General features: G+C 41.2%; 1 protein-coding gene across 1 annotated transcript in view; it reads left to right on the forward strand.

Moving 5' to 3' along the window:
* Nucleotides 1-26,095, forward strand: part of DNAH11 (dynein axonemal heavy chain 11) — a 321,003-nt gene that overhangs the window by 188,765 nt on the left and 106,143 nt on the right. The window contains exons 52-55 of the mRNA XM_088018617.1: nucleotides 789-951; nucleotides 2,124-2,247; nucleotides 2,681-2,823; nucleotides 19,030-19,191. Of these exons, the coding sequence (XP_087874743.1) occupies nucleotides 789-951; nucleotides 2,124-2,247; nucleotides 2,681-2,823; nucleotides 19,030-19,191 (592 nt within the window). The remainder of the gene's footprint in view (nucleotides 1-788; nucleotides 952-2,123; nucleotides 2,248-2,680; nucleotides 2,824-19,029; nucleotides 19,192-26,095) is intronic.

Consider the following 26,095-nt stretch of genomic DNA (forward strand, 5'->3'; position numbering starts at 1 on the left):
AGCTTACATTCATTTGAGAAAAGCAACCTAGAACTAACATGATGGTGTCTCATTTGTTGCATTTGGGTATCTGTATCCTTATATTTCAGTTTCTTTCTTTTCTCAGTATTTATAACATAATTATGACCTATTTCATCCTCTAAGATGATAAGGCCAACTTATTCCGAACTGTAAAATGTAGCAATAATATCAGTAGCTCAATCATTCAGAATCTCTTCCACAATATAGAACAAGGGATTAGTTGGCCTTGCTGGATTCTGAAGGTTTCAGCAAATCTCCTGAAAATTTCATATAAATTTTCTAGAGTGCTCGAGGACAGACAAAGCTTTGTTGCAAAGGAAGTAAGAATCCTAGAGGCAAGTGTTGAATCTGCATGAAGTAAATCACATGTGAGATGTTTGTTGGCCTAAACAAATCCAGTCTTTCCAAAATAATTCTATAGCATAAGTTTCTGGCATGAAGACATTCTCCCTTTGATGTTTGCTGCACATGGCTGCTGGTGTAAAATTGGGGTCTTTCTTGCTAGTCAAAAAAACTTGAAGCCTTGCAGAAAGGCCTTGTATATGGACAGTAAGGAAGAAGTTAGAGCCCCGGATGTGATCTCCACAGGGACACTTAGTTGGCATCCAGTGTGAGGGGCCTCTTTTTTTGATGGGGAAGCAGATGAACAAAGGCTAAAGGTGTAAAATAAAAATTCAGATTGCGTGTCTAGAAACTTTTCCCAAAAATGAAACAGACAGAGTCCCTAGGCCCTGCAGTCTTCCTCCATGGGTGTGCTGTCTCAGCAGGTGTCGCATCAGCCGAATCCTTCAGACCCCCCAGGGTCACGCGCTCTTGATTGGCGTGGGCGGCAGTGGCAAGCAGAGCCTGTCCCGGCTGGCAGCGTACATTTGCAGCCTTGAGGTCTTCCAGATCACTCTGACCGAAGGCTTCGGAATCCAAGAACTTCGGGTGAGTAAGAGTGGGAGGCAGCCCGTCTCCCGTCCTGCCCGGCGAATAAAGCCTGAGCCGGTAGCGTGCCCACATCCGCTCTGACTCCTAGATTTGACCAAGGCTTCCCCAACCAAGAGGGGGAAGTCTTTGTGGGGATTTAGTTATATTTGTCTGTTTCTCCTTCATGGTAAGTTTAGTAATCATAAAATTTGTAAGTGTTTATAGGTATATAAACCTATAAGCCTATAGACCCAACTCAGAAAATATTTTATTAAATACTTATAACAGGGGGCACCTAGGTGGTGCAGTCAGTTGGGCATCTGACTCTTGGTTTCAGCTCAGGCTATGATCTCAGGGTTGTGGGATCGAGCCCCACACTGGGCTCTGTGCTCAGCCTGGGATCTGCTTGGGTTTCTCTCTCCTCCTCCCTCTGCCCCACCTCCCTGTGCGCACGCTCGCTCTCTCAAATAAATCTTTTGAAAAATAGTTTACATACTTGATTACAACAAAGTGGCTTTTCCTTTGTATTGACCACACCTGCTGTTCGACACAGTTAATACTCCTGTACGTTGGAGGGGGAGAAAAAGATACTGCCTTTACAAGTCCACTTTGGATGAATCGTGAAAATAAAATGTGGTGAGAGAATACATTCAGGAAACCCCCGTGTGCTTTTAAAAGTTGGCTTTTTCATCACAACAGTACTTAAAAATAATATTCAGAGTTTGTGGCAAGTGAAATGTGGGTGAAATGCGGCCATTTTCAACCCAAAAAAGAAAACAAATCCCATGCATTCAATATTATTATTAAACAAAGCTAAGTAAATAACCAAACAAAAACTATTTTCAGTGAAATAGTTGTTGAAATGAGCAGACTCTTCCTTTTAATGCGTTGCTTGGCAAAGGCGTCACCAAATTCATTTTCAGTCTATTCGGAGGGAGTTGTCCACCAGCCGCCGGTTGTCATCCCTATGGTCCATTAAGCCAGGAACATGGCGCTCATCATTAAATGCCAGAAAAGGAGGTGATGTCATGCTCTTTGCCCCCAGGCGGGATCACTGAGAGGGAAGAAGGTGTGAATGGGGAAAGCTCTCAAATTATAGTTCCTGAGTTCTTCCCAGCCCTCACACACATACTCCCCACGTCACATCAGCATTTTAACAGTGCATGAATGATGGCCTCCTTTCCTTACAGGTAGATCTTGCCAATTTGTACATCAGAACTGGAGCCAAGAACATGCCCACTGTGTTCCTCCTGACAGATGCCCAGGTTCTAGATGAGAGCTTTCTCGTGCTGATTAATGACTTGCTGGCATCAGGTGATTAAACCAACACATTCCTTGAAAGATCTTCCCCAATGACAAATTATCTGTAGTTGCAGTGAACTTTAAAGAGAGATAATTTGTCTTTGAGATGTTTGCTGGGGCAGTCTTTGGGGAGAAACCTATAAACCTAACTAATTTGAGGGGTATCACTTTCTTAGCCTGTTTATGGATGTGAGTGAGGTGCCTTGGAGAAGCCTTCAGTGAAGTAAATGTTATTCCTACACATACTTGCTTAGTGGGTGTGTCTGTCAGAGCTTGTCCTCAGTGTGTGGCGTGTCCTGTAAATGCAAAAAAAAAAAAAAAAAAAAGACATTTCTGATTTCAAACTCTTCATCCTTTAAACTGAACTTTGTATGATAGAGCATTGCTATCTAAAATTTAAATTGTGACTGTCTTTTAGTAATTCTTCTCATTCCTTTGCGGGCAGGAGAAATCCTGGATCTGTTCAGTGATGAAGATGTAGACAACATAATTTCTGGAATTCGTAGTGAAGTTCGTGGTCTAGGCATGGCGGACTCCAGAGAAAATTGTTGGAAATTCTTTCTGGCCAGGGTGCAGCTACAGCTCAAAGTAAGGAACCCTTGTTTACTTGCATAATATTTAAAACCTGCTCTTGGAACTATGACACAGTTCTGTCAGGATTCATACCATGACTTTGAATTGCAGCCATTCGTTTTGAAAGGACATTTGCATTTTTACATGTGCCCATGTCTGGAGTAAACCTTCCTGAAGTTGCCCGTGATGCTGAGCATCTACAAAACATGGCGCTGAGCAGACAGTGCGGTGCTCGATTGAACTGGACGTGGTCTCTGTCCCGGAGGGGCTGACACTGCTCCAGGAGAGAAGGACCCTCACAAGTAATGATAGTACAGGACTGATGTGGGTAGTGCCACGGGTTACAGATGAGAGCAGCATCCTTCACTGCACTGGGCTCGCTAGAGGAAGCGCTGTGCCGTGGGTCGGGCATGGGTTGGAATCCATGGAGAAGCAATGAGTGGGGAGGAGCCTTCAGGGAGAGGAAATAGCATTTATGTAAGAGGAAGGTTGGACTGGACAGGACCCCTTCAGAGAAACCCAAGATGGCTCTGAACGACTGGAACACAGGCTTCCTTTTGGGAGAAGGAGGTGGATCAGGCTGGGAAGTAAGTTAGGACGAGGTAGGGGGCTGAAAATCATGAAGGGAGAGGTGGGCGAGGTTTGAATTACAGAACTGAATTATGTCAGAACTTCGAGGCAAGCCATTTAGGTGTATTAACCAGATGCCCTGAGGCTCCCCCGGGAGGTTCCCCCCCACCACAGATGACTCTGCTTCAGTGTGGCTCCTAGAGATATAATGTAACCAAATACTAGCAGCAGTGAAGATCAAGTACTGTAAGAAATGCCTCTGAACTCATGGCAGGAAGCCCAATTTAAGGCAAAATCTGGCTTCCTGGTGTAGAAATGGTTAGTAACCTAGACAAGTTTCCACTTGGCTGCTGCTTCTAGTATTCCTGGTTTGTCAAGCTAGTAACAGGGTCCAGGCGGCAAAAGAGCCTGGAGCCCCCAGGGAAAGGGGATAGGGGCATTGCATTAGCCGGGAATATACCTCTCCTTGGAGGTGTGGAGTGTTTGTAAGCTTCTCGTCCGCCCTACTCTGTTAAATTCCACATGAATCTTACTGAGCAATTCTGGGCTGCTGTTAGATCAGGATTTACGGTTCAGTGGCCCAAAGAGTTTTTGTCCCTATCAAAATGTTACTAAGAATATTTTTGCTAGGTCATATGTAACAAGGCCAGAGATTTCTCCCTGTTCCATGGCGGTACATTTGGATCACATTTTCTTTATGAAATGGAAAAACAAGTACAATAATAGGATATGAGATGGTAATGTTATAAATCACTGACTATCGAGGTCTGTTCCTCAGAGCAACAGAATCAACATCACCTAGAAACGTTTTAAAAATGTGGGTTCTCCCCTGGTCCCAGCCCAGACCTCTGGAATCAGAAACTCTGCACGGGATGCACAATGTAAGTTGTAATAAGTTCTCCAGGTAATGCTGAGGCACGCTGAAATTTTGAGAACCATTGTTTAAAATAATGCAAGGCTGCCTGGGTGGCTTAATCAGTTAAGCATCGACTCTTGATTCCAGCTCGGGTCATGACCTCAGAGTTGTGAGGTTAAGCCCCATGTGGGCCCCGTGCTGGGTGTGGAGCCTGCTTGAGATTCTCTCTCTCTCTCCCTCTGCCCCTTCCCACCTGCTCCTTCTCACACACTCTCTCTCTTGGGGGGGCGGGTGGGGGGAAGGCTGAAGTAAGTGCCCTTTACATATGTCTTTTATACACACCTTCGCTTGCTTCCGTGGGATAAATTCCTGGAAGGGGTATTGCTGGGTTCAATAGTTGCAGCTTAAAATACGCCTGCCAGTTCTTTGCCGTGCTTCTTACTCACAGGTAGGGTCTCAGTCCTCCCTTGTTGAATCAGGGTGGGCTTGCAAGCGTAGGACCCCAGACAGGACTCTGAGGAACTTGGGAGGCTCAGCTCCAAAGGGCCTGCTTTTCCACTGACTTGCATGTGATTTTGTTTATCGGAGTTCTCTGTATACTGAGCAGTTCGTCTTGCATATGTGTTGCGTCTATTTTTCCTAATAGCATTTGTCTTTTAAATGTTCATACAGTACGTACTTGTTTATAACTTGAAGTGTTTTCTTTTTAGATTTGGAGATGCTTTTGACTTCATAGCATAGTTTTTCTCTCCAAGATGATAAAACTTAGTGGCTAGAAGCATTTAGAACTCAACTGGGCAGTAAAGTAGAAAATATCGAAAAATTGAAAGACCCATGCTTTCTTGTCTTTCCCTCCTGCCAGCGCCCTTCCTGGTGCCTCCTGCCTCGTGAGCACCATGCGAGGGCAGTGGGGTGTGCATTCGCAGGAAGGAGGGGGCAGGCAACCTCAGGGCACTCTGGGTAGGAAACCAAGGCTTCCCCCAAGACCCTAAGCTGACGTCTTTGAGGCCGTGTGTATCACCTGCCACCTCCACCTACCAGGGAGTCGAAGGAAGTGAATTTTTTATCTTGTCACATGGCCTTTATGAATAAAATTAGAAATGGGATTTTGGAATAGCAACAGAATCCATCATTCCAGTATCTTTATGTTTTGTATTTAAAACTTGACTACATCTGGAATATATTACCATACATGGTAGAGAGTGAGCTGAGAGGTTTCAAGTTATTTTTTTTCCAAAACGGTATCCTTTTATCTTAAAACCGTGTATTCCTTCCTTACTGATTTAGAGTAATACATCTATTATATGTCATATTGGGTCTGTTTCTAGATCCTCTATTTTCTTTTCTTGGTAAGTCTCGGTACTACTGATCCCAGCCTTGTACTGTATAAATTATTAAGGTTTTGTTACACATTTTTATATCAAATATCTCAGTGTTCTTGTCTAGTTTTTCTTTGTTCTCACATGCCTACAGATCTAGAAAAATATCAGAATCATTTTTTCAAATTCTAAATACATTCTGTTTTAATTTTGATTGAAATTGTACTGATGGCTTATTTTATATTTGGGAGAATTTAATCTTATATAAAGTTTTTTATGGAAGGAATATTTCTTTCATAAGGTTTTCTGATGGTGTATTGTTTGTATATAGAGAGCTATTGATTTTTAATTTTATAACCCATTGTGTTTATAACCAGCCTCTCTGATAGTTTCTATTAGTGGGTTGCTATCACATAGCATGCAGGTAATATTTTGTCTTTTTTAATATTCTATTTATCGGCTTTCCTCTAGGTCTTACGTTGGCTCTATCTTGTCAAGGAAGTTTCTATTAAATTCCTTTTCAGCATCTGTTGAGATAATTATATGGTTTTGCTCCTTGAACTTACTAATATTCATGCAGTACAGATGGATGTACAGAAGTTTTACATTTTATACTGTTTTAAATCCACCAGTCTTGGGGCGCCTGGGTGGCTCAGTCGGTTAAGCATCCGACTCTTGGTTTTGGCTCTCAGTGTTCTGGGATGGAGCTCTGCACAGAGCGGGGAGTCTGTTTGACATTCCCTCTGCCCCTCCCCCCACTTGCGTTCTTTCTCTTTCTCTCTCTCTCTCTCTCTCTCTCTCTCAGATCTTTAAACAGTAAAAAATAAACCCATCAGTCTTTCCCATCACCTGTTTCCTTTGACTCCACTTCAGGAAGCCTTCCCAAAGCTGGGACCAGTTTTATGTCCCTCTCTTTTCCGAGGCCCCTTTTCAGCATTTACCTCATTACAAGCTAGAATTTATTTTGGAGTTCAGTATGGATCATTTTCCCCACCTTGTCACAGGGTTTCTGATTGGATAGTCTCTTTTCTACTAAAATGAATAGCAGGGTTTTGGGGGGCTTTGTACTGTTTTGGTTTATTTCCTGCTAAGGGGGAATAGGATATTTCCCTCAAACGCTCCCAAACCTTCTTGGCCTTGTCACTCAGGTTGCTGCATCATGAGAAGGAGTAGTGATCAGCACCTTACCGTGAAAGAGAAATAACATGGCTTGAAAGTGGGTCACCCTTTAGCTAGGAAATGGTAACATCTTTCTCTTCAATACATAAATACTACCCTGGCATCTTTGGATTTTTAAAGAATTCTGGCTTGCTCTGTGTTAGTTTCATATGCTGTGATATTCACCATCGTATACTAACGACTCCGAATTCCCGATGAGCAGATCCTTCCCTTGCATATGTTCCTAGCTGGGCAACATGGGAAGCTAAATGTGTTACAGGGTTGGTGAGCACACCTGGCAGGTCGAACTCAATGATGTGAAGTTACCACCCCATTACCCATGCTCACCACCCAAAGCCAGTTCCCATTTGGAATGCCAGGGCAGTAAGAACCTGTTGGCATGCAAAATGTGACCTCCGAATCCCACAGGGCAGTTCCCATTAATGATGATCAGATGTGAGCCCTTGGATTGCCTGAAATAAACCAGTGAATAAATTCCAAATGCCTTCTCTCCTTCACGTTTGCACACGTGCATCTTTTCCTACGTAATACTCACTTTGCAACTAGAACGTAGTACTTTCATCTTCTCTTCTGTTGATTTTAGTTAACCCAAGAACTTTTCTTTCTTGCCTTCCTTCTTGGCCGTCTGATGCCATAGGGAAAGGAATGCTTAATGAATATAACAGCCCTTGATTGTTTCCCAAGACTTTAGATACTCATCTGTCTTGTTATGTATCTGTCTATAGAGGGTGTGTGTGTGTGTGTGCGCATGTGTATACACATACATACTCATGTGATTCTGTATTTTTAGAGAATGAAAGCATCCTTTCTGATGATATAAGATATATGTGTTCATTGTAGAGAATTAAAAAATACAGAACCATATGAAGGAAAAGAAATTGGGCTTTAATTATATTGCCTGGAGGTAACTACTGAAAACATTGGTATATCTCCTTCTAGTTTTCTATATGTATATAAATGCATGCAAAGTGCATATTCCAAACTGAAATGTTTTTCCACATCTGTCACAATTTTCTTCATACTCCTCTTTGCCTTTTTTACTAGAAGCCTCTCACAGGAAAAAAAAATGAAATGATTCCAAGAATTTGGTGTATGGAGTGAAATATTTCACTCACATGTACTTTATTCTAGTTCTCTACTTGTAGAACACCTTTATTCATATATACCCTTTACCAAATTTCCTACTGGTTTGTTACTGTTTTCTTTGATTTATAGGAACTCTTTTTTACATCTGGATAATATTCCTGTGTCTGTAATGTTCTTGTCCATTTTACATGTTGCCATTGTTTGTCAAAGTTCATCACAATCCTAACTTTGTTTACAATGACTTCTCTTTTATATTATCAAAACATACCTAATTTTTCTTACATGGATTTTATGTGTTAAAGCTTTTTTTAGGAAGCATTTCCATACTTCATGGTTATGAAAATATTATTCTTAATTCTATTTAAATTAATGTAAAATACTCTGAACGGTTAGCTCTGGATGTGTCTACTACAAGGTGGCTTTTCTACTCTCCCCACCCCTAGATTCTCCAAACACCATTTATTATATAATATTTTACCACTGATTTGAAATGCTCCCTGTCTCATAATCATAAACTAAATGTCTAAATACATGGTATTCTAGTTTTTACTCTTATGTTCTATAACTCTGTTCATCTCAGCCTGCATCAATACCACACTGCTTTGCTTATTAGCTTTATAGTATATTCTGGAATCCAGTAGAATAATACCTTCTTCCTTTTCTACATTTACTGAGCTATTTGTACCTTTACTAGATGAACTATGGAATCAGCTTAACATTTAAAATAAATCCTGTGAGGGGCACCTGGGGTGGCTCAGTAGGTTAAGCATCTTGATTTTGGCTCAGGTCATGAGATCGAGCCCCAAGCTGAGTGTGGAGTGTGCTTGAGATCCTCCCTCTCTGTCTGCCTGACCCCTCTGCTCATGCTCGCACACAGGCTGTCTCCCACTCTCTCTCACAATAAAAAAATTTTTTAAAAATCCTATGAGAATGTAGAGACTAAATTGAGGGTGATGGATACATCTACAGTATCAAATGTTTCCATACTGCTTTATTGATAACTTATAACTTAAGTTTTGTTCCTCGACAGTGTGAATTGTGAATATTCTCTTTTTACAAATGTCCTTTGATGTCCTTAGCCTTTTTTATTCCATATGAGCTTTAGAATCACTTTGTCAGGCTCCGCTCATCTTTTTGGGAATTTACGAGACTTGCCTAAAATTTATTAATGAACGTAAGAGGAATAAATACCTTTATAAGAGATGATCTTCTCCAGGAATGTGGCACATCTTGCCATTTGGTCAAAATGTCTTCACTGACCTTCAGTAAAGCATCTAGCTATCTTCATATGTTTTACACATTTCTTAAGTTCTTTCTCAATATTTTATATTATTTTTTGCTCTTGCCAAATTTTCCCACAGGTCATGATGGGCGTATAAGAGCGCCATTGACTGGAGGGAGGGTTGGATGGACAGATGCCTATTTGTTTGTTTGTTTGTTTGTTTGACCAGCCAGTCCATTGAACACTCCAGTAAGTTTTGCATTTTATACTTGAGTTTGCTGAGTAGGTAGTTACATAACCTTTGAATTTTTACTCTTCCTTTTTAATAATTACCTCTTTTCTGTGTATTATAATAACCATAATTTTTGCGTACCATTTAAAACTTTTAAGTGATCATAGTAGCATCTTTGTCTTATTTTTTATTTTAATGGGAATGCCTTTAGCTTTCCATCATTAAGCTTTCTATCATTATATTGATTAAATATAGGCTTAAGATATTTTTAATATTTTTAGGAAGAGGTATTTTATCATATATGTCCTTTCATAAATCCTCTTGTTTTATCCTTTTTTTTTTTTTTAATCTTGGACTGTTTTATTATCATGTGGTTTTTACAACATTCCTTCTAGCCTTTTGAGAGTATGAAGCAAGTTTTCTTTTTTAGGTTCTTAGATACCTCAGTGGAATTACCTTCCCTGAAAATCTGCTGGATGTTTTTCAAATATTTCTTGTTTTCATAATATTTTTCCTCAGGCCCCAGCTGAGCTTTCCTTATTCTTCTGGGTTTTGTTGTTCTTTCTCCCTCTTCCTTCTCCCCCTTCTTCCTTCTTGGACAGAATAGAGAGCAATTCCTGTGTGGGGTTTGACAACAGCCAGGGTGGGTGACGGGCTCCTGGCTCCCACTGCAGCTCATCTAGGGAGCCTGAGAGTCTGAGCGGAGACGTTGAGCAACACTGCCATTGAAGCAACAGTTTAACACAGAAGCACATAGCAGAAACCACAAGACTTAGCACCCACACAAGTAATTTTCATGGTATGTCTGTGACCTTGTATAAAACGCTCAAATACTTAACCTGTCCAGTAGAAAATCATTGAAAATCAGATGTTGCAAAACCTTACCCTGGCATGATGGTCAAGTCTTATCGCCTCAGATCTTCATGGGTTAACAGGCAGAGCACCCAGCTTCCTTTCGTTCGTGTGTATGCCCACCCAGGACGGCTTGCTTTATCAGTGAGGAGTGCTGTCTTCTATCCCTCCTGCCCCTCATCCTGATCCTCGAGTTGGTGGAAGACAGCACCCACTCTCATGGACAGCTTGTCCAGGGCCAATCCCAGGCCCTGTCAGGCTCTGCCCTGCCAGTAGTGCTTTGCTGACCAGGACCACACCTCTCTGAATATAGTATGCTAACTCCTGCCTTGCATTTTTGGGTATTATTTACATAAGAGGAATGGGAAGAACATCAGAGAGAGATGAAAGGTGTGACCTTGTATTTTGTATCTGAGGTTCACTGTTCTTGAAATTTCATAAAACAGCCAAACATTTTTGTTTTTTGGAGGTAGGGTCGAAGAAGAGAGTCAAGGATGATTTCAGGGACTTTGGCCTGACTAAACGGGATAAAGGACATACCATTTATTGAAATAGGGAACATGGGAAGAGGTATGCCTTGTATTTGTTTGGTGGATGAGGGTAAATAAAAAGTTCTACCTAAAGTTAAGATGCCCATGAAACATTCAAAGAGAGACGAACAGGATACAGTTGAACGTAGCCATTGGAGTCTGGAGAGGCGGGTGGGGCTAGAGATGGAGTTTAAAGCCACCCATGGGGTTAGATGAGGAAGTTACGACCTGTGCAAAGACAAGAGGTCCAAGGGCTGGTTCAAAACAAATTAGGATGCAAATAACAAAATTTCATCTTGCTCTAAAGAATATTTCACATCGCCATCTGTTGACTCTTTGATTTTTCCACCGGGCCTCAGCAAGTATTTGCTGAGTGCCTGTGATGTGCTGGTCCCTGAATCTAGGGTAGTGAGCAAGAGCCAGCCCCTGCCCACCTCATTGTTGGAAAGACAAACCTGAACCTCCAAATCACACAAACTGAGTATACAATTACACCTCTGTGTATGAGAGGTAAGGGGTATATAGGATAACAAAAGACGGAACAAGGAAGGTTTCACTGAGGGGGGCGGAAAGGACTGGGAAGTATCTCCAAGGTGTCTATTCTAGTAGATATCATCTCCCGTATTTTATATTATAAAAGAAATTTTTAATACCAGAAGTGAAGGGCTTAATCAAAGACTAAAGGATTTATCCATTTAAATTGAATAAACTTGGGGCGCCTGGGTGGCTCAGTGTTAAGCGTCTGCCTTCAGCTCAGGTCAGGATCCCAGGATCCTGGGATCGAGCCCCGCATCGGGCTCCTTGCTCAGCGGGGAGCCTGCTTCTCCCTCTCCTACTCCCTCTGCTTGTGCGCGCTCTCTCTCTCTCTCTCTCTCTCTCTCTCTCTCTCTCTCTCTGGCAAATAAATAAAATCTGAAGGAAGGAAGGGAGGGAGGGAGGAAGGAAACAAATTGAATAAACTTTGCATTTTGGAAAGCATGGTTCATGTTTTTCACATTCTGCTTACATTTGGATACAGGGTTTGCAGCACAGTATGGGGCTTGTGCTTGCAAATGCCCGTGTGTGTGGAGTTAGCACGTGGTGTTGGCAGAAATGCCGACCACGAGCAGAGCAGCACAGATCACAAGCCAAAAACTTGGCATGACGTGGTTTAATATGGGCCTATTCTGTAGATCATTAGGCACCTATCGTCTATTTGAAAAAATAAAAACAAAACACTGTTATACAATGTACGGAGCTGCAGACTGGCCTCGAAAGTAGTATGTGGGCACGTGAGTCCCTGGCATCAAGCAGGGCAGCTGAGATGAGGGAACACATTCCTCCTGTAGATAGGAATATAGAGCAGGGAGAACAGAGTGGGGAGTATAACTCCTAATGTCTTTACTCCCCAGGAATGGATTTGCTTCTTGCTCTCTTTTGGGATTCCACATACAATTTCTTGATGAATTGAGTTTTGTTTTTTTAAAAAAGAAAGAAAACTCCCCAATGTAGGGGCGCCTGGGTGCTCAGTTGGTTAAGCATCCAATTCTTGATTTCGGCTCCTGTCACAGTCTCAGGGTTGTGAGATTGGGTCCACATGGGGCATGGAGCCTGCTTAAGATTCTCTCCCTCCATCTGCCTCTGCCTCTCCCCCCACCCAAAAAAAAACAAACAAACAAAAACTCCCCAGTGTAAAATATTACCTCTTCTAAAAATTGGCACTGACCAATATTCATAAATAAAAGGTTGTGTGAATTATTTCATTATATGTTACCTAAAAAGAATGAAATATAAAAATGTATTGCATGTGTATATGTTGAAGATGCTATTGGAGTTCATGAAAATAATTGAAATTAAAAGGTTATTGGATGGTGGTTGATAAGGGAAAATATAAGAATGATTAAATGATATTAAAACAGTCAAACAAGGGAAGAGTTCATCTGCTAAACTTCCTAAGAGGATTCTCTCAGTAAGATTCAGATCTTATCACTCTTGAAAAATACTTAGACTTTTGAGAATAAATGCAAACCTAAGTTACAGATAGAAGCTTCTGAAGTAAATATGTGGGAGGGTTACTTCTATCTGAGAATATATTGACTAGAAAAAAATACAGAGTGACGGCAGCAATTCACATTTCCATTACAAGAGGAAATGGACTGAGTCCTGTTAGTGATATACAAATAAATGTGTACTTATGATGGAATCTTACCCAAAAGAAATTGAAACGTATTACAAAGCACAATGAAAAATGGGTTATTGCGAATGAGTCCTAACACCTATGGCAGGGGGAAAAAAGGAATAGAAAATTCTATGGTATGGTTTCCAAAAGCAAGATTCTGACGTCCAAATGTTAGAGCTGTAGGAAGTACATAGATGGTGATTTCAGGGTTTGCTTCTTACTTGTGAGAATTTGCTTTTAGAAAAGAACACAGCTATCTGAGGCATTTTTAACTTTATTCCCTTAGCAGACTTTTCTTTCAGTCCACTGCTGGGAACTAACTGAAGCCAATTTGGTCATTTGCAGTTGTCAGGGACTGTTTGGGAGGAGGTGTATATTTCAGTGACATTTAGTCCTTACAGGTAGATGGCACCTGTTCCGGGATGGGGGAGCTCTTGTCCCCCAGTATCCCAGTTCGGGTGTGTTTCAAGTAGAGGAAGTCTCAAACTGAACTCGGGTACGCATAGAGTTTGTGGGTCTTAAAGTTTCCAAAACCAGCTCTGTAAGCTTACTGCGGTCTCAGCTCTGTTCTTTTGGGAAATGGAAGAGCTCTTACCAGAAGGACCTTCTGGGGCAGTTGTAGTAGTTATTCTCATGGTACGATTCAGCTGGTGTTTTCACTGGAATCGCATAAAAACAATTTTTCTGTAAGCTGTTTACCACAGGACTGGTCAAAATCAAAGTCTAAAAAGCCAAAGGGTATATTTGTTGGGATACTTCGATATCTAGACTTTCCTCTTTGGTTCCTTCAGTGGTGGAGGTAGAAGTCTAATATTTCCGTTTTCCTCAGATACCTTGGACACTCTTCCTTTCATCAGTAAAAAAATCAGATCCGGTGTGCATGATGCTAACTAATCAACCATTTATGTTGATGAAAGAAGTTAGCAAAGAGCACAGGTAGCCGATTTTGCATTGTGAGTTTCTGTTAGAAATGGGAAATGCTGGTTAAGCATCCCTGGCCTCTGCAGTTTCTCTTGAAGTACTTCAGATACGAGCCAATGGCCCCTAAGATAGAAAATGAGTATTTCCATGCAGATCATATGAGAGTGAAGTTACTTCAGAGGTAGGTTATACAGGACCAGATAGCTCTCACTGGTGAATTCTATCAAATACTTAATATCAGAATGTATACTAATCCTCCTCAAATTCCTCCAAACAATTGAAGAGGTGGAAACACTTATTTTACAAGGCCAGCATCACCCTAATACCAAAGCAGACAAGGATGTCACCAGAAAAGAACTTAGAGGCCAGTATCCCTGATAGAAAGGTACGAAAATCCTCAACAAACTAGGAGCAAACTGAATTTAATAGTACATTAAAGCAACCCTACCCCTTGATGAAGTGGGATTTATTCCAGGGATGCGGGGATGGTTCAACATCCACAAGTCAATCCACATGACACACCATATTAACAAAATGAAGGATAAAAATCATGATGATCTCAATAGATGTAAAAAAAGCATTTGAAAAAATAGAACATTCATATATAATGAAAACTCACCAAACTGAGACTATACCTCAGACAACAAACTCAACAAACTCAGAACCCAATTGAAAAATGGGCAAAGGACCTGAACGCTCCTTTTTTCAAAGAAGGAACACAAATGGCCAACATGTACATGAAAAGGTATTCAACATTACTCATAATCAGGAGATGCAAATCCAAACCACAATGAGATAACACCTCACACCTTTTGTTGTTTTCTGTTTTTAAAGTTTTTATTTAAATTCCAGTTAACATCAGTGTAATATGAGTTTCAGGTGTACAATATAGTAATCCAACACTTCCATACAACACCTGGTGTTCATAACAAGTGCACTCCTTAATCCCCATCACCTATTTAACCCATCCCCCCACCCACCTCCCCTTGGGTAACCATCACGTCTCTATAGTAAAGAGTCTGTTTCTTGCTTTGCCTCTCTTTTTTATCTTCTCCTTCGTTCATTTGTTTTGTTTCTTAAATTCCACTTATGAGTGAAATCATATGGTATTTGTCTTTCTCTGATGGACTTAATTTCACTTAGCATTATACAGTCTAGCTCCATCCATGTCATTGCAAATGCAAGGATTTCATTCTTTTTTATGGCTGAATAATATTCCTGTGTGTGTGTGTGTGACATTTTCTTTACCCGTTCATCAGTTAATGGACACTTGAGCTGTTTCCATAATTTGGCTATTGTAGATAATTCTGCTATAAACATCAGGGTGTAGATATCCCTTTGAATTAGTATACTGGTATCCTTTGGGTAAATACCCAGTAGTGCGATTGCTGGGTCATAGGGTAGTTCTATTTTTAACTTTTTGGGGAGCCTCCATACTGTTTTCCAGAGTGGCTGTACCAGTTTGTATTCCCACCAACTGTGTAAGAGGGTTCCCCTTTCTCCACATCCTCGCCAACACCTGTTCCTTGTGTTGTTGATTTTAGCCATCTGACAGGTGTGAGGTGGTATCTCATTTTAGTATTGATGTGTATATCCCTGATGATGAGTTTTCATGTGTCTGTTGGCCATTTGGATGTCCTTGGAAAAATGTCCATTCATGTCTTCTGCCCATTTTTTAATTGGATTATTTGTTTTTTGCGGTGCTGTGTTGATCAGTTCTTTATATATTTTGGATACTAACCCTTTATTGGATATATCATTTGAAGATACCTTCTCCCATTTTGTAGCTTATCTTTTTTTTTTTTTTAGTTGTGTTGATTGTTTCCTTTGCTGTGCAGAAGCTTTTTATTTTGATGAAATCCCAGTAGTTTATTTTTGCTTTTCTTCCCCTTGCCTCAGGAGACATATCTAGAAGGAAGTTGCTACAGCCAGTGTCAGAGAATTTACTGCCTGTGTTTTCTTGTAGGATTTTTATGGTTTCAGGTCTCCCATTTAGGTTTTTAATCCGTTTTGAACTTACTTTTGTGTATGGTGTGAGAAAGTGGTCCAGTTTCATTCTTCTGCTTGTGGCTGTCCAGTTTTCCCAACACCATTTGTTGAAGAGAATGTCCTTTTCCTATTGGATATTCATTCCTGTTTTGTTGAGGATTAGTTGACCGTATCATTGTGGAGTCATGTCTGGATTTTCTGTTCTGTTCCATTGATCTGTGAGTCTATTTTTATACCAGTAACATGTGGTTGTGATCATTACAGCTTTGTAATATAACTTGAAGTCCAGAATTGTGATGCCTCCAGCTTTGCTTTTCTTTTTCTAGATTGCTTTGGCTATTCAGGGTCTTTTGTGGTTTCATACAAATTTTAGGATTGTTTGTTCTAGCTCTGTGAAAGATGCTATTTTTCACCTCACACGGTTTTAGGTTTACTTTTTTAAACCTAAAAAAGTAAATGTTAGATAACCTAACACCCTTTTTAAAATCTTTGTGTTTTTATTACTTAAAAATCCTCTGCTATTTTAATCTCCTAAAATTAAGGGAAATACAATAGGGAAATTATCCAGGATGATTTTTCCCCATAGTAATGTGCTTTGAGGCAACAACAACTTTACCTGTAAAGTTGTTGAAACTTTTTTTCTTTTTTTAAGTAACAGAGCATGGAGTTGACGGAGCACCATTCATGCTTCAGCAACTGTGAGGAGGTCTTACCACATACATTGTATCTGTTCCTGGTGACCCTGGGATGTGACTGTGATCTCTCCTTTTTGGAGACGAGGACAGTACAGGACAATTAAGAAACGTGGCTGTTCTCACATCATCTAGGAACCGGTGGCAGAGCTGACATTCCATTCCATGCTCATAATCAAAAAATGTGGAGACCATGTTAGAAAAGAACAACCACCTATTTCCAGACATTAGCATGGGCTCTCAGAAAAATCTCACATAGGACTACTATCAAGGAAAGCTGGATGGGAGGAGAAATTCTGTGCTAGACTTCTAGCAAAACTAAAAATTACTGAGTAACACATTGGGTCAATAATTGCACAACTCAAGTTTGGTGTGATACTGGCCTTTTCTTTCTTAGGAGGTACTAATAACCAAGCATCTTTCTGTAAATTCGTTCCCAAGGTCAGTTTTAGATGATAGAATTTAGGTTATTCATGATTATCTAATTTATTTAGAATCCTCTAAATTTTTCATTTTCACTTTCTATATAGAAGGAGACTTACATTCTATGAGTATTTCACCAACTGCAGAAGCATTGAAAATGTTGTGTTTGTTTTAAGTATTCCCATAGAAAATTTTAAACTGGAAGGTTATAGCAGCGGGTGTCGGAGTCACCTGGAGGGCTTGTTGAAAACTGATTGCCAAGCCCCATCCAGAGTTTCTGATTCCTTAGGTCTAGATTGGGTCCAAGAATTTGCTTTTCTAACCAGCGCCTAATAATCCTTTGAGAATCACTGATGGCCTGCCAACCGCCCTCCATGTAAAATGAAGCTGGCATTATGAGGATCCTTATTTAAGCCGTAATAAATAACATAGAGAACTGTGTAAAATTCAGCTGTAAAATTGTAGAAAAGAAAAATAATTCTTTCCATGAGAAATCTGTATTTCAATAAATAATGAATTTATATCATTATATCATTATATTAACTCAAAGTATTTTTCCTTTAGGCTTAAACACACATGGTTCCGGTACTTTGTTTTCTAATATTTTCCATAGACCTAGTAATGTGCCAGTACCAAAAAGGGAAATGCAGTAAGTGTAGAAGTGATGGGAATATTTAAGATCTCAAAAGGATCCTTTTTTCCCTCCTTTGCCTTGGCTACAATTATTTATAAATGAAGCTTCTAAATTTGCCAGGAATGAGAGAGAAACTGGGTGTGGAAACCGAACTTCTAGGACAGAAAGAAATATTCAGGTAGGGGGAGAAAGGAAGGCTGGTGGGAGAAACCTAAGAACTATGAGGGAAAGTGAAAATTCTGCGTTCTAACTGAAGTTCGTTAACCCAGTACATGCACTCTTAGAGCAGTTATTCAATTTGTAACTAGACTCTCACATATAAGGAATACATGATCAGTCAGCTTATGTACTGTTAAACATTTTAAATATTAGGATTTATCAAGTTTTTCAAGAGCCATACTATTTAAACATAGTGAACCCACATGTTAAATAAGATATTATATGGCTTCCTATACGCTGGAGATTTTTAGGATGTGAATTTTTTTAAATGTTCTAAGAAAAAATATCATACCTTTTGAAAAGTGATTTCATTGGTTGCCTGATCTCAAAGGGTTAGAGACTGAGGTGAGAGAGTTCCAGGCTTTGTTTTCTCTCAAGTCCATGCCATTCCTAGAGAAGAGGAAACCGGGATGGGTAAATTCCCAGACCTTACCCCAGTGGGCGTCACTATTATCCCCAGTGCCCTCAAGTCCACAGGAACCTAGGAGAGAAGGGAGAGCATGAAAGGAGTGCTTCCTGAACACCTCCTTTGTGCTGGCACTTCACATAGGGCGTCTCATCTGAGAGCCATGTGACACTCAGAGATGCCCAGAAGGGACACTCAGAGCCAACCTCCTTTGTCTCCCCTCACTCAGCTTGTGGACCCCACCACAGCCAAGCTCAGGTGCTCCTTCCAGATCAAATCCCTGTGTCACTACAGAGAGCATGGAAACATAATCAGATATAAATTAACTCTTAAATCATCAAATACACAGATCTTCGGATTTAAACCAGAAACTTAACATTTTCTCACCAGGAGCATGTATAAACTGAATTTTTTATTCCTTTAAAAAGGTGAAGAATGCAAGCGGGTTTATTTTAAATGAAAACAAAGTAAACATTCGATATGATACAAATTGTTTTTAAGCGATTTACAAAGTTTTACTGGACCTGAAGAATTACAGAATGGAAGGAGACAGAAGGTGAAAGTACTGGTGTTATTTTATCATGGTGATTGGGTTCGGATATTTATTTTCTATTGCTATACTGTTACTTGTGTAATAGAAAAGAATACATTTCTCATTATTAATGATAATCATCAAAAATGTTTAAAAGGAGAGGGACCAATTTGAAGGAAGGTACACAGCAGTGTTTCTGAATGTTCCATGGGGCAGCCACCTGGGGGAGGTTTATCCTTTGGTTAGCACGGAGGTTAATGTTGCTTTCTCCTCCGTCGTGCTTTAGGATAGTTTCATGTCTTGCTTGGCTGCGCTCCTTGCTTTCATTGTCTAGGATTGCAGTGTAATTCTTGGCTCACTCATCACCCTCCCCTTTCTGCCCTGCCCCCATGTCTCCACAGATCATTCTGTGTTTCTCTCCCGTTGGTCAAACGTTGAGAGGGAGAGCTCGGAAGTTCCCTGCCATAGTTAACTGCACAGCTATTGACTGGTTTCATGCGTGGCCACAGGAGGCTCTGGTCTCAGTCAGCAGGAGGTTCATTGAAGAAACCAAGGGAATTGAGGTATGCTGTGTCAGCCTCTGAATCTCTCTGTCTCTCTGTCTCTCTCTCACACACAAACACATACACGCATACTCAATCACTCTGACCAAAAGTCCTCAGTAAAGAAGTAACTTCCAAAATACATCTCCTATAGAAAAGTTATCCCTTTTATTAGAGATAAGATCATCTGTGTTTACATTCTATGGAATATGGTAGTTGACCTCTTTGTACCAGGTTGAATGTCTGTGCACACATGAGCACACACAGCATACAAGCGTGTTACGTAGCCTGACTCACCAGAAAGCCAGGATCATTACTTCCTTGAGTCATGATAGGATTTGCTGAATATGAATCCTTCAAATCCACAAACAAAAAAGTAGCCATTCATAGTCATGCAATTCTTGATCTTAACAAAGTAAAGCAATTAATTGTGATTTTTCTCCTTTTAGTATGGAGGGGTGAAAAATCAGCCCCATGAATTCAGCCGCTAAGTCAAATAATGTATCTGCTTCTTTGTTGTATGGGTTTATGTTTTATAAATTAGGTTTGTCGTTTGACTGTAATGAAATTTGCAGATCCAATTACATTTTAAAATGTTTGCATAGAGTTTAGAAAAGCACTTCCAGTACACTTCCCCACTTAGAGGGGAAAAAGGAATGTAAATACGAAAGCATCATTTAGGCTTCCTGGAAATGAAGCTTTATTGGTATCTTGCACCTTCATGACTAAATAGCTTGGAAATGTGGTAGTTGTGAACATTGCCCAGGGAGGTTTGTCTTCTGAGTCCACTGAGCGATAAGGCTAGACATTGAAAGTGATTCTCGGAGCCAAAAATAGAGTCAGGGCTGTGTAAGGAATGATGTCTGCTTCCACTTGAAAGTGTCTGCATGCAGAGACAGCCCCCTCTGGCCTCCCTTCATCCCAAGAGCCTGTCACTTCTCCCGAGAATCCTTTCACATGTTGTTGACTATTGTATCTCTTGGTGGCCAGGTGGTTAGTAATCTGGGCATATTTGCATATTTACCTAATTATTTGTATGATTTGTATGCAACTAGCTTTATTGCTTATTGCTTATTTTTATGGGTAGCTTTATTATAATATGGTTTATTGCCTTTTGGAATGTCCGTTAATCTACTTGGATGCTTACTTTCCTCTCTCCTTTTCTCACACACTTAAAAACATTTCTGTAAAGAAATGAAAAAAAAAAAAAAAAAAGACACCTGGGTGGCTCAGTCAGTTGAGGGTCCTGAGATCGAGTCCCTCTCCTTCTGCTGCTCCCCCTGCTTATGCTCTCTTTCTCTCTCTCTGTCAAGTAAATAAATAAAATCTTTTAAAGAAGTGAAAAAACAATGATTCCTTCTGTTTCTGGCTGTTTTTTCTACATCCGGAAAGCTCTTCTTTTGCCTTTCTCTGTACTCCACGTCGGATGCTCTTACCTGGACCTTGGGGACAGTGGCAAAGGACTTTCTGGCTGAAGAGTGAATAATAGGAATGTATAGCTGGATTTTTTTTATAATTGATTTTCACTTTTTTCCACTGGTCAGGAGGCACTGCATAGCACTTCACCTTTGGGGAAATCTATGTAAATTTGTTCTCATGATAGGTAAGTGGAATAAGAGATAGTCCCAGAAGTGGTTAATTTCTTTCTGAGCCCCGGCTTTCACCATTCACTGTGTTTTTCTGAAGAGCCCAAGGAGCCGCATTTTAATGGAGACTAACACTAGCATTAGGTAAAGTCTGCCAGAAATATTTTATACTTTAAAATCTGAAAACAGGGACACCTGAGTGGCTCAGTCATTGAGCGTCTGCCTTCGGCTCAGGTCATGATCCCAGGGTCCTGGGATCGAGCCCCACATCGGGCTCCCTGCTCAGCAGGAAGCCTGCTTCTCCCTCTCCCACTCCCCCTGTTTGTGTTCCCTCTCTTGCTGTGTGTCTCTCTCTCTGTCAAATAAATAAATAAATAAAATCTGAAAACACATGAAATATGACAAATAATAGTGACAGTTATTAAGCCCACACACTTCTCAAACTCTTGCTAGGATCACTGCATTATTGGAATTATATATAGGGCCTTGTTTTGTCTCCTGATCATTATAAAAAGGGTTCAAAATACCAGTTGATTAGAGAATCAGTATGTATCTTTCATAATTCTGTTTTATACCATTCATGTGATCACACAGGTTTGCTAAAGACCAGTGCACTTCATATATTAATATTAATTTCTCAAATGAGAGGAACCCAAAGCTAGTAGCATGCTTTGACTTAGTGCTTGGCTCGGTGCTTTTTTAAGTTTCTTGCCTTTACTTCTTTGATGCCGACTTGGTCCTGCAAAGTTAGGTGCCACTTCAAAAAGTGCAGGAGCTTTGATACGCCAGTGACCATTGACATCTGCTGGATGAGGCAGGACTTGCATCATTTTCAGTCCAGAGACCTCCTGGCAGGTGCTAAGCTCTATCTTGTGGTGTCGTGACGCCTCCTATAGGATGCTTATTGTCAAATAGGAATTTTAAAAGCGGGCTGAACTATTTCTGCTGAGCTGAATGATGCCTGCAAAGAGCTCAGCCAGATGATTTCATTTCAGTGCAGTGTGCTTATTTAACTTTCCCGCCTTCCCAATTTGTTGCTTAGGAGCAGTAATTATCATTCAGAGGGCAAAGTGTCTATCTTCTAAAAATGCATGGTGCCTTTTCTGCAGAGGTCAAAAATAGCTTTTAAATTTTTTGAATGGGCACTAATTCGATCATTTTCTTAGTTTGAATTTTCATCATTAAGACTGAATGGTATCTGCATAATTTAGGCACTTCTTAGTTATTGACCTTATTTGCTGAGTGTAAGGTAGTTATCCAAGGTGACCCCCATTAGCCACCGAGAAAGGATTCGCGCAAGGCAAGCGGTTTTGTGTGTGTTGACATAGACTCTTTTAGCAGGACGCACTTAGCACCCAGGGGTGTGGGCCGCCTGTGTCTAAGGAAAGGTTTATGCTACTTTTCTGCTACCTGGTATTGAACTAAATGAGAGCTGGCAGATGACCGAAATAGTTTGACCCTTAAGTGTCACCAGGTATTAATATGAAGGCTTTGTGTCAACATACACTCCTCACTCCTCGGGTTTGGAAGTGCAGATGGGGGCATGTGGTGTGGGGAGGGAGAGAAGGAAAGGCGCCCTGGGCATCCCCGGGAGCGGGGTTGCACACGCTGTGAGGAGGTAACTGGGAGGAGCCCTTCCCAAGAGGTGTGTGGGTCCCAGACAGGAACACACAGGGAAAAAAGGCAGGAGAAACAGGTGTTAAAAGATAAGTAGTGTTGTTAGTTTTTGACTCAAAGTGAGTAATAGACATACTGGAGAGCTGGACTTGAGGAAAGCAGAAATTACTGACTGGAAATGAAAAGGTAAGCACTCTGACTGAGGAGTGACATTTGCATTGGGAGGAGTCTCTGTTCTCATTAAGATCTGAGCAAGGTGGAGGACCCGTCCTTTCCGAGCATATTGGCCACCTGACAAGTTAAAGTTCTCCCTCCTTTGGTTGCGATACAACTGAATAATTCCGTAAGTTCAATATCATCAGCTTTTTCAGTGAAATTCATTAATTTCCACATACCTCCACCTCTCCAATCCAGAACTTGTTGCAAGGTCTGGTAACAAATGAATGGCATATTTTACAAGCATTTGCCGGTCCAATCACGGAAAGCGTCCCCTCAAAGAGGAAAGTTACTTTACTGCTGTACGTAAAGACCGATCTCTTCAGTGGTTCCTTTTTAAAATGGTAGGGACAGCATGAAGAACAGTAAACAATGCTTTGTCAGTGATAAGTATGTTAGCAGTGTTTTTCTTACTTTTAGTGCAGTTTTTTTCTTTGAAATACAAATGAGGATTGTTCAGTATGAATTTATAAGTAGAAAGCCTTGTGCATTAGAAATTCTGTGAATTTGAGGAAAATCTCCTCGTCCTGAGGAGTACTGAAGTCATTTTAAGAGATCAAAGCAGAAGCAAATGCAATCAAATTTATCCTGAATCTGCCTACATCTCTAACTGGCTTAAGCCTGTATTCAAAGAGATGAGGGAAGGCCCATGTGGTTGTTAACATCCTTCCCTCTTCTTCAGCCCGCCTCTCCTGTGCATGCACACCAATACACTGTTCATCATGCATTTCTTTCTCTGTGCATAGTAATCAAATTAAGAGCAGAATTGCAAAAAAGCTGTAAAATGCCGCTTTCCAGGGTTTTTGCAGTTAGATAAACTTTAGGAATCCCCTCTACCTTGAAAGTAGGGTCCACTTAGTATAGCTGCCCGTAAACCTGGACTCGCTGTTAAGCCCAAAGTCGAAGTCAATCAAATGAAGGCATCGGTCCCTCCAAATCCTAGCTTTGTGACTTTCCTGGCCTCACCAGCACCAGCTACAACACCTGCCTTGTCCTGCTGGCTCTGGGAGGTGTAGCTGGTTTGCGTTTCACCTCCTCGCCCCCACCATCCTCCGTTACTTCTTTGTTCGAACGTTGTATCAGAGAACCAGTGAGGCTACCTTTTCAGCGACTGGAAACTCTTCTTGAAGACGGCTGGCTTATGCTGGATTGGATCTTACTTTTGGCCTTGGAAAGTAGCCTCTAAAATTAGAGACAAAACTTTAAAAACTCAAGCAAACTAACAAAATGCATTCACCAGACCAAGTAAAAACACACAAACAGAAAAGGCAAGAACAAGACACCAGTATGTGATACAGGAACCTGTTGGGCGCTGCATTCCAACTCCCATGCTGCTGTGTGTGGCAGAAGTCCTCTCCCTAGGACCAACACTGGTGTGCTGTTCCCATTGCTGATGGCAGCGGTGCCCACAGCCTCTGCTCACAGACCTTCTAAGGAGGGATCCCTGGGCTTCCAGGTGAGGGGTGGGGGCCAGGCACAAGATCACTTAGCAGGTAAGGGCCCCCTCAGCCCTTTGACGCCAGAATCCACAGTCTTAAATCCTGCTCGGGACCCGTGCAGAGGAGTTTGTTCTGAAAAAGGAAGACAAGGAAAAGAAGAAGAGACAGACTAAAAGGAGTGCCAAAAGTCTAACCTTGGATTCTGTGGGCAGGAAGCAGTGCAATCATTTGCCCGACAATACAGAACCGGGAGTCTACCCCACGTCTCCAGATTCAAACCCAGCCTCCCTGGCGCCCTCCAGGATCACGTTTCCTCAGAGGGAGTCTGCACTCTGAGGAACGTAGGAGAAGTGCTCAAGTGCAGCGTGCTCATTTCGTGTATCGTTACATTTTCTCTATTTAATAAGCCAATTTTACAACCACAGTATCTAATTAGTCTCTATTATTGAGCACCCCCAAAGGAGCTAAAAAGTACAAATAATAGATTTTGAAACCCAGCAGTTTGGGATTACTATAAAAGAACAGATAATAAATACGGGCAGTTTTTTTCTATATCACCAGTGCTTCAAAAACTGTAAAAAAATAAACATAGAAATAATTTCTGAGACCAACTTTCAAGGCCAACTGTTAGGTGTAGGACATCACACGTTACAACATGATCCCAAGTTAAACTTAAGAAATAGTTTTCCTTTCATCTCCATTCTCTTTTGTTGTCCCTCCTTCTCCCTCTCCTTGAAGACAGTGCTCTTGAGATTCCGAATGTAAAAGTACAGACCAGTATAATCCTGACACCAGCTGGCCGAGGGCAGGTGTAAAATCCTGTATAACCCAGGATATTTGGTGTTGGCCTCCGGTATTGGTTTTCATTTGAATTGTGCTGTCCGTCCTTTTCAACAACCGGGCCATACTGGGCACTTGCTTAAACAGTCAGGTGGCCGGGGGACTTGGTGTGGCAGCGACTGCCACCGCTTGAGAACCGCCACCCCAAATAGCCGACTTGTCTTTGCATTTACAGTGAGCCCAGCGAGAGAGTGAAAACGAAACCTCTTTCTAACTGGGAGGACAAAAAGCCGTTCCCGTGTATATCTGTTGCTGGCTTGGCTACAGCAGTGTTTTCCAGGGCATCGTAATGGAGAAATCTTGGATTTATAACTGTGTGATACTAGCACTTTGCTTGTTTATATTTTTGCTTTCACCACGATTGGCTGCTAAATGACGACAGAATCGGATCCCCTGGTAGTCATTACAGGGCCGAATGTAGCGGGAACGGCGTTCTCCACTTGCATCTCTAAAAACGAAAAATACAGCCTTGCCTTTCCTTCTCTACAGCAGCAGCGGCAGCAGCCATATCCTCCCCACACACCCCCCCAAAAAAAGAAAACTGGAGGTAAATGAATGGCAGAATAAATAATTTATGCTAATGAAATTACTGCAATTAGTGGTTCTACAATGACCCTTTTAAAAGCCACAGCTGTTAATGTCAAGAAGTGCTGTCACTACTGACCTTATCATAGGAGAAAGTGACAAATTGAGAATGCAGGGAAGACCAGTCATCAAAGAGGTCTGTTCTGGAACGATTAGAGTTTTCTGAAAAACAGTGTGAATTACAACCAGCTGCTCCCTGGCCCTGCAAGTCTCCCATGCTGTGCCATTTTGTTAAGCCCGATAACAATAGTGATTTTGCCCCATTGAGACAAGTTGTCTCGGGCCACTTCCAGCTCTCCCGGAAGCCACTTCTTCCATCCCAGATTTACAAATGAAACCGTTGTTGGAGAGAGCTTTTCAGGGCAGCCTAGGAACCTCCTCATAAGGATCATGGTTGGGCAGAGGCCAGGTCCTCCCCCCACCGACCTCCGCCCCACGCAAGGAGGTCGTTCTTGGCCGGGCAAGTATTTATGTTGTAGAAAGACATGTGCTCGCTTTTGGTTCATTAAAACAAGATAGGACAGGAATGAATTTCTATCCCTGTTTATGTTGCAGTGAAGCTCTTAAAAATCCCTCAGGGGATCTCATTTATATGGAGTTCTAGAACTTCCTTGGAAGTGTAGACTCTGAGTCCACTATTGG

Source organism: Eumetopias jubatus, unplaced genomic scaffold (genome assembly GCF_037043125.1).
Source record: "Eumetopias jubatus isolate StellerSeaLion01/CBP00866 unplaced genomic scaffold, mEumJub1_p1.0 scaffold_14, whole genome shotgun sequence".
NCBI lineage: Eukaryota > Metazoa > Chordata > Mammalia > Carnivora > Otariidae > Eumetopias > Eumetopias jubatus.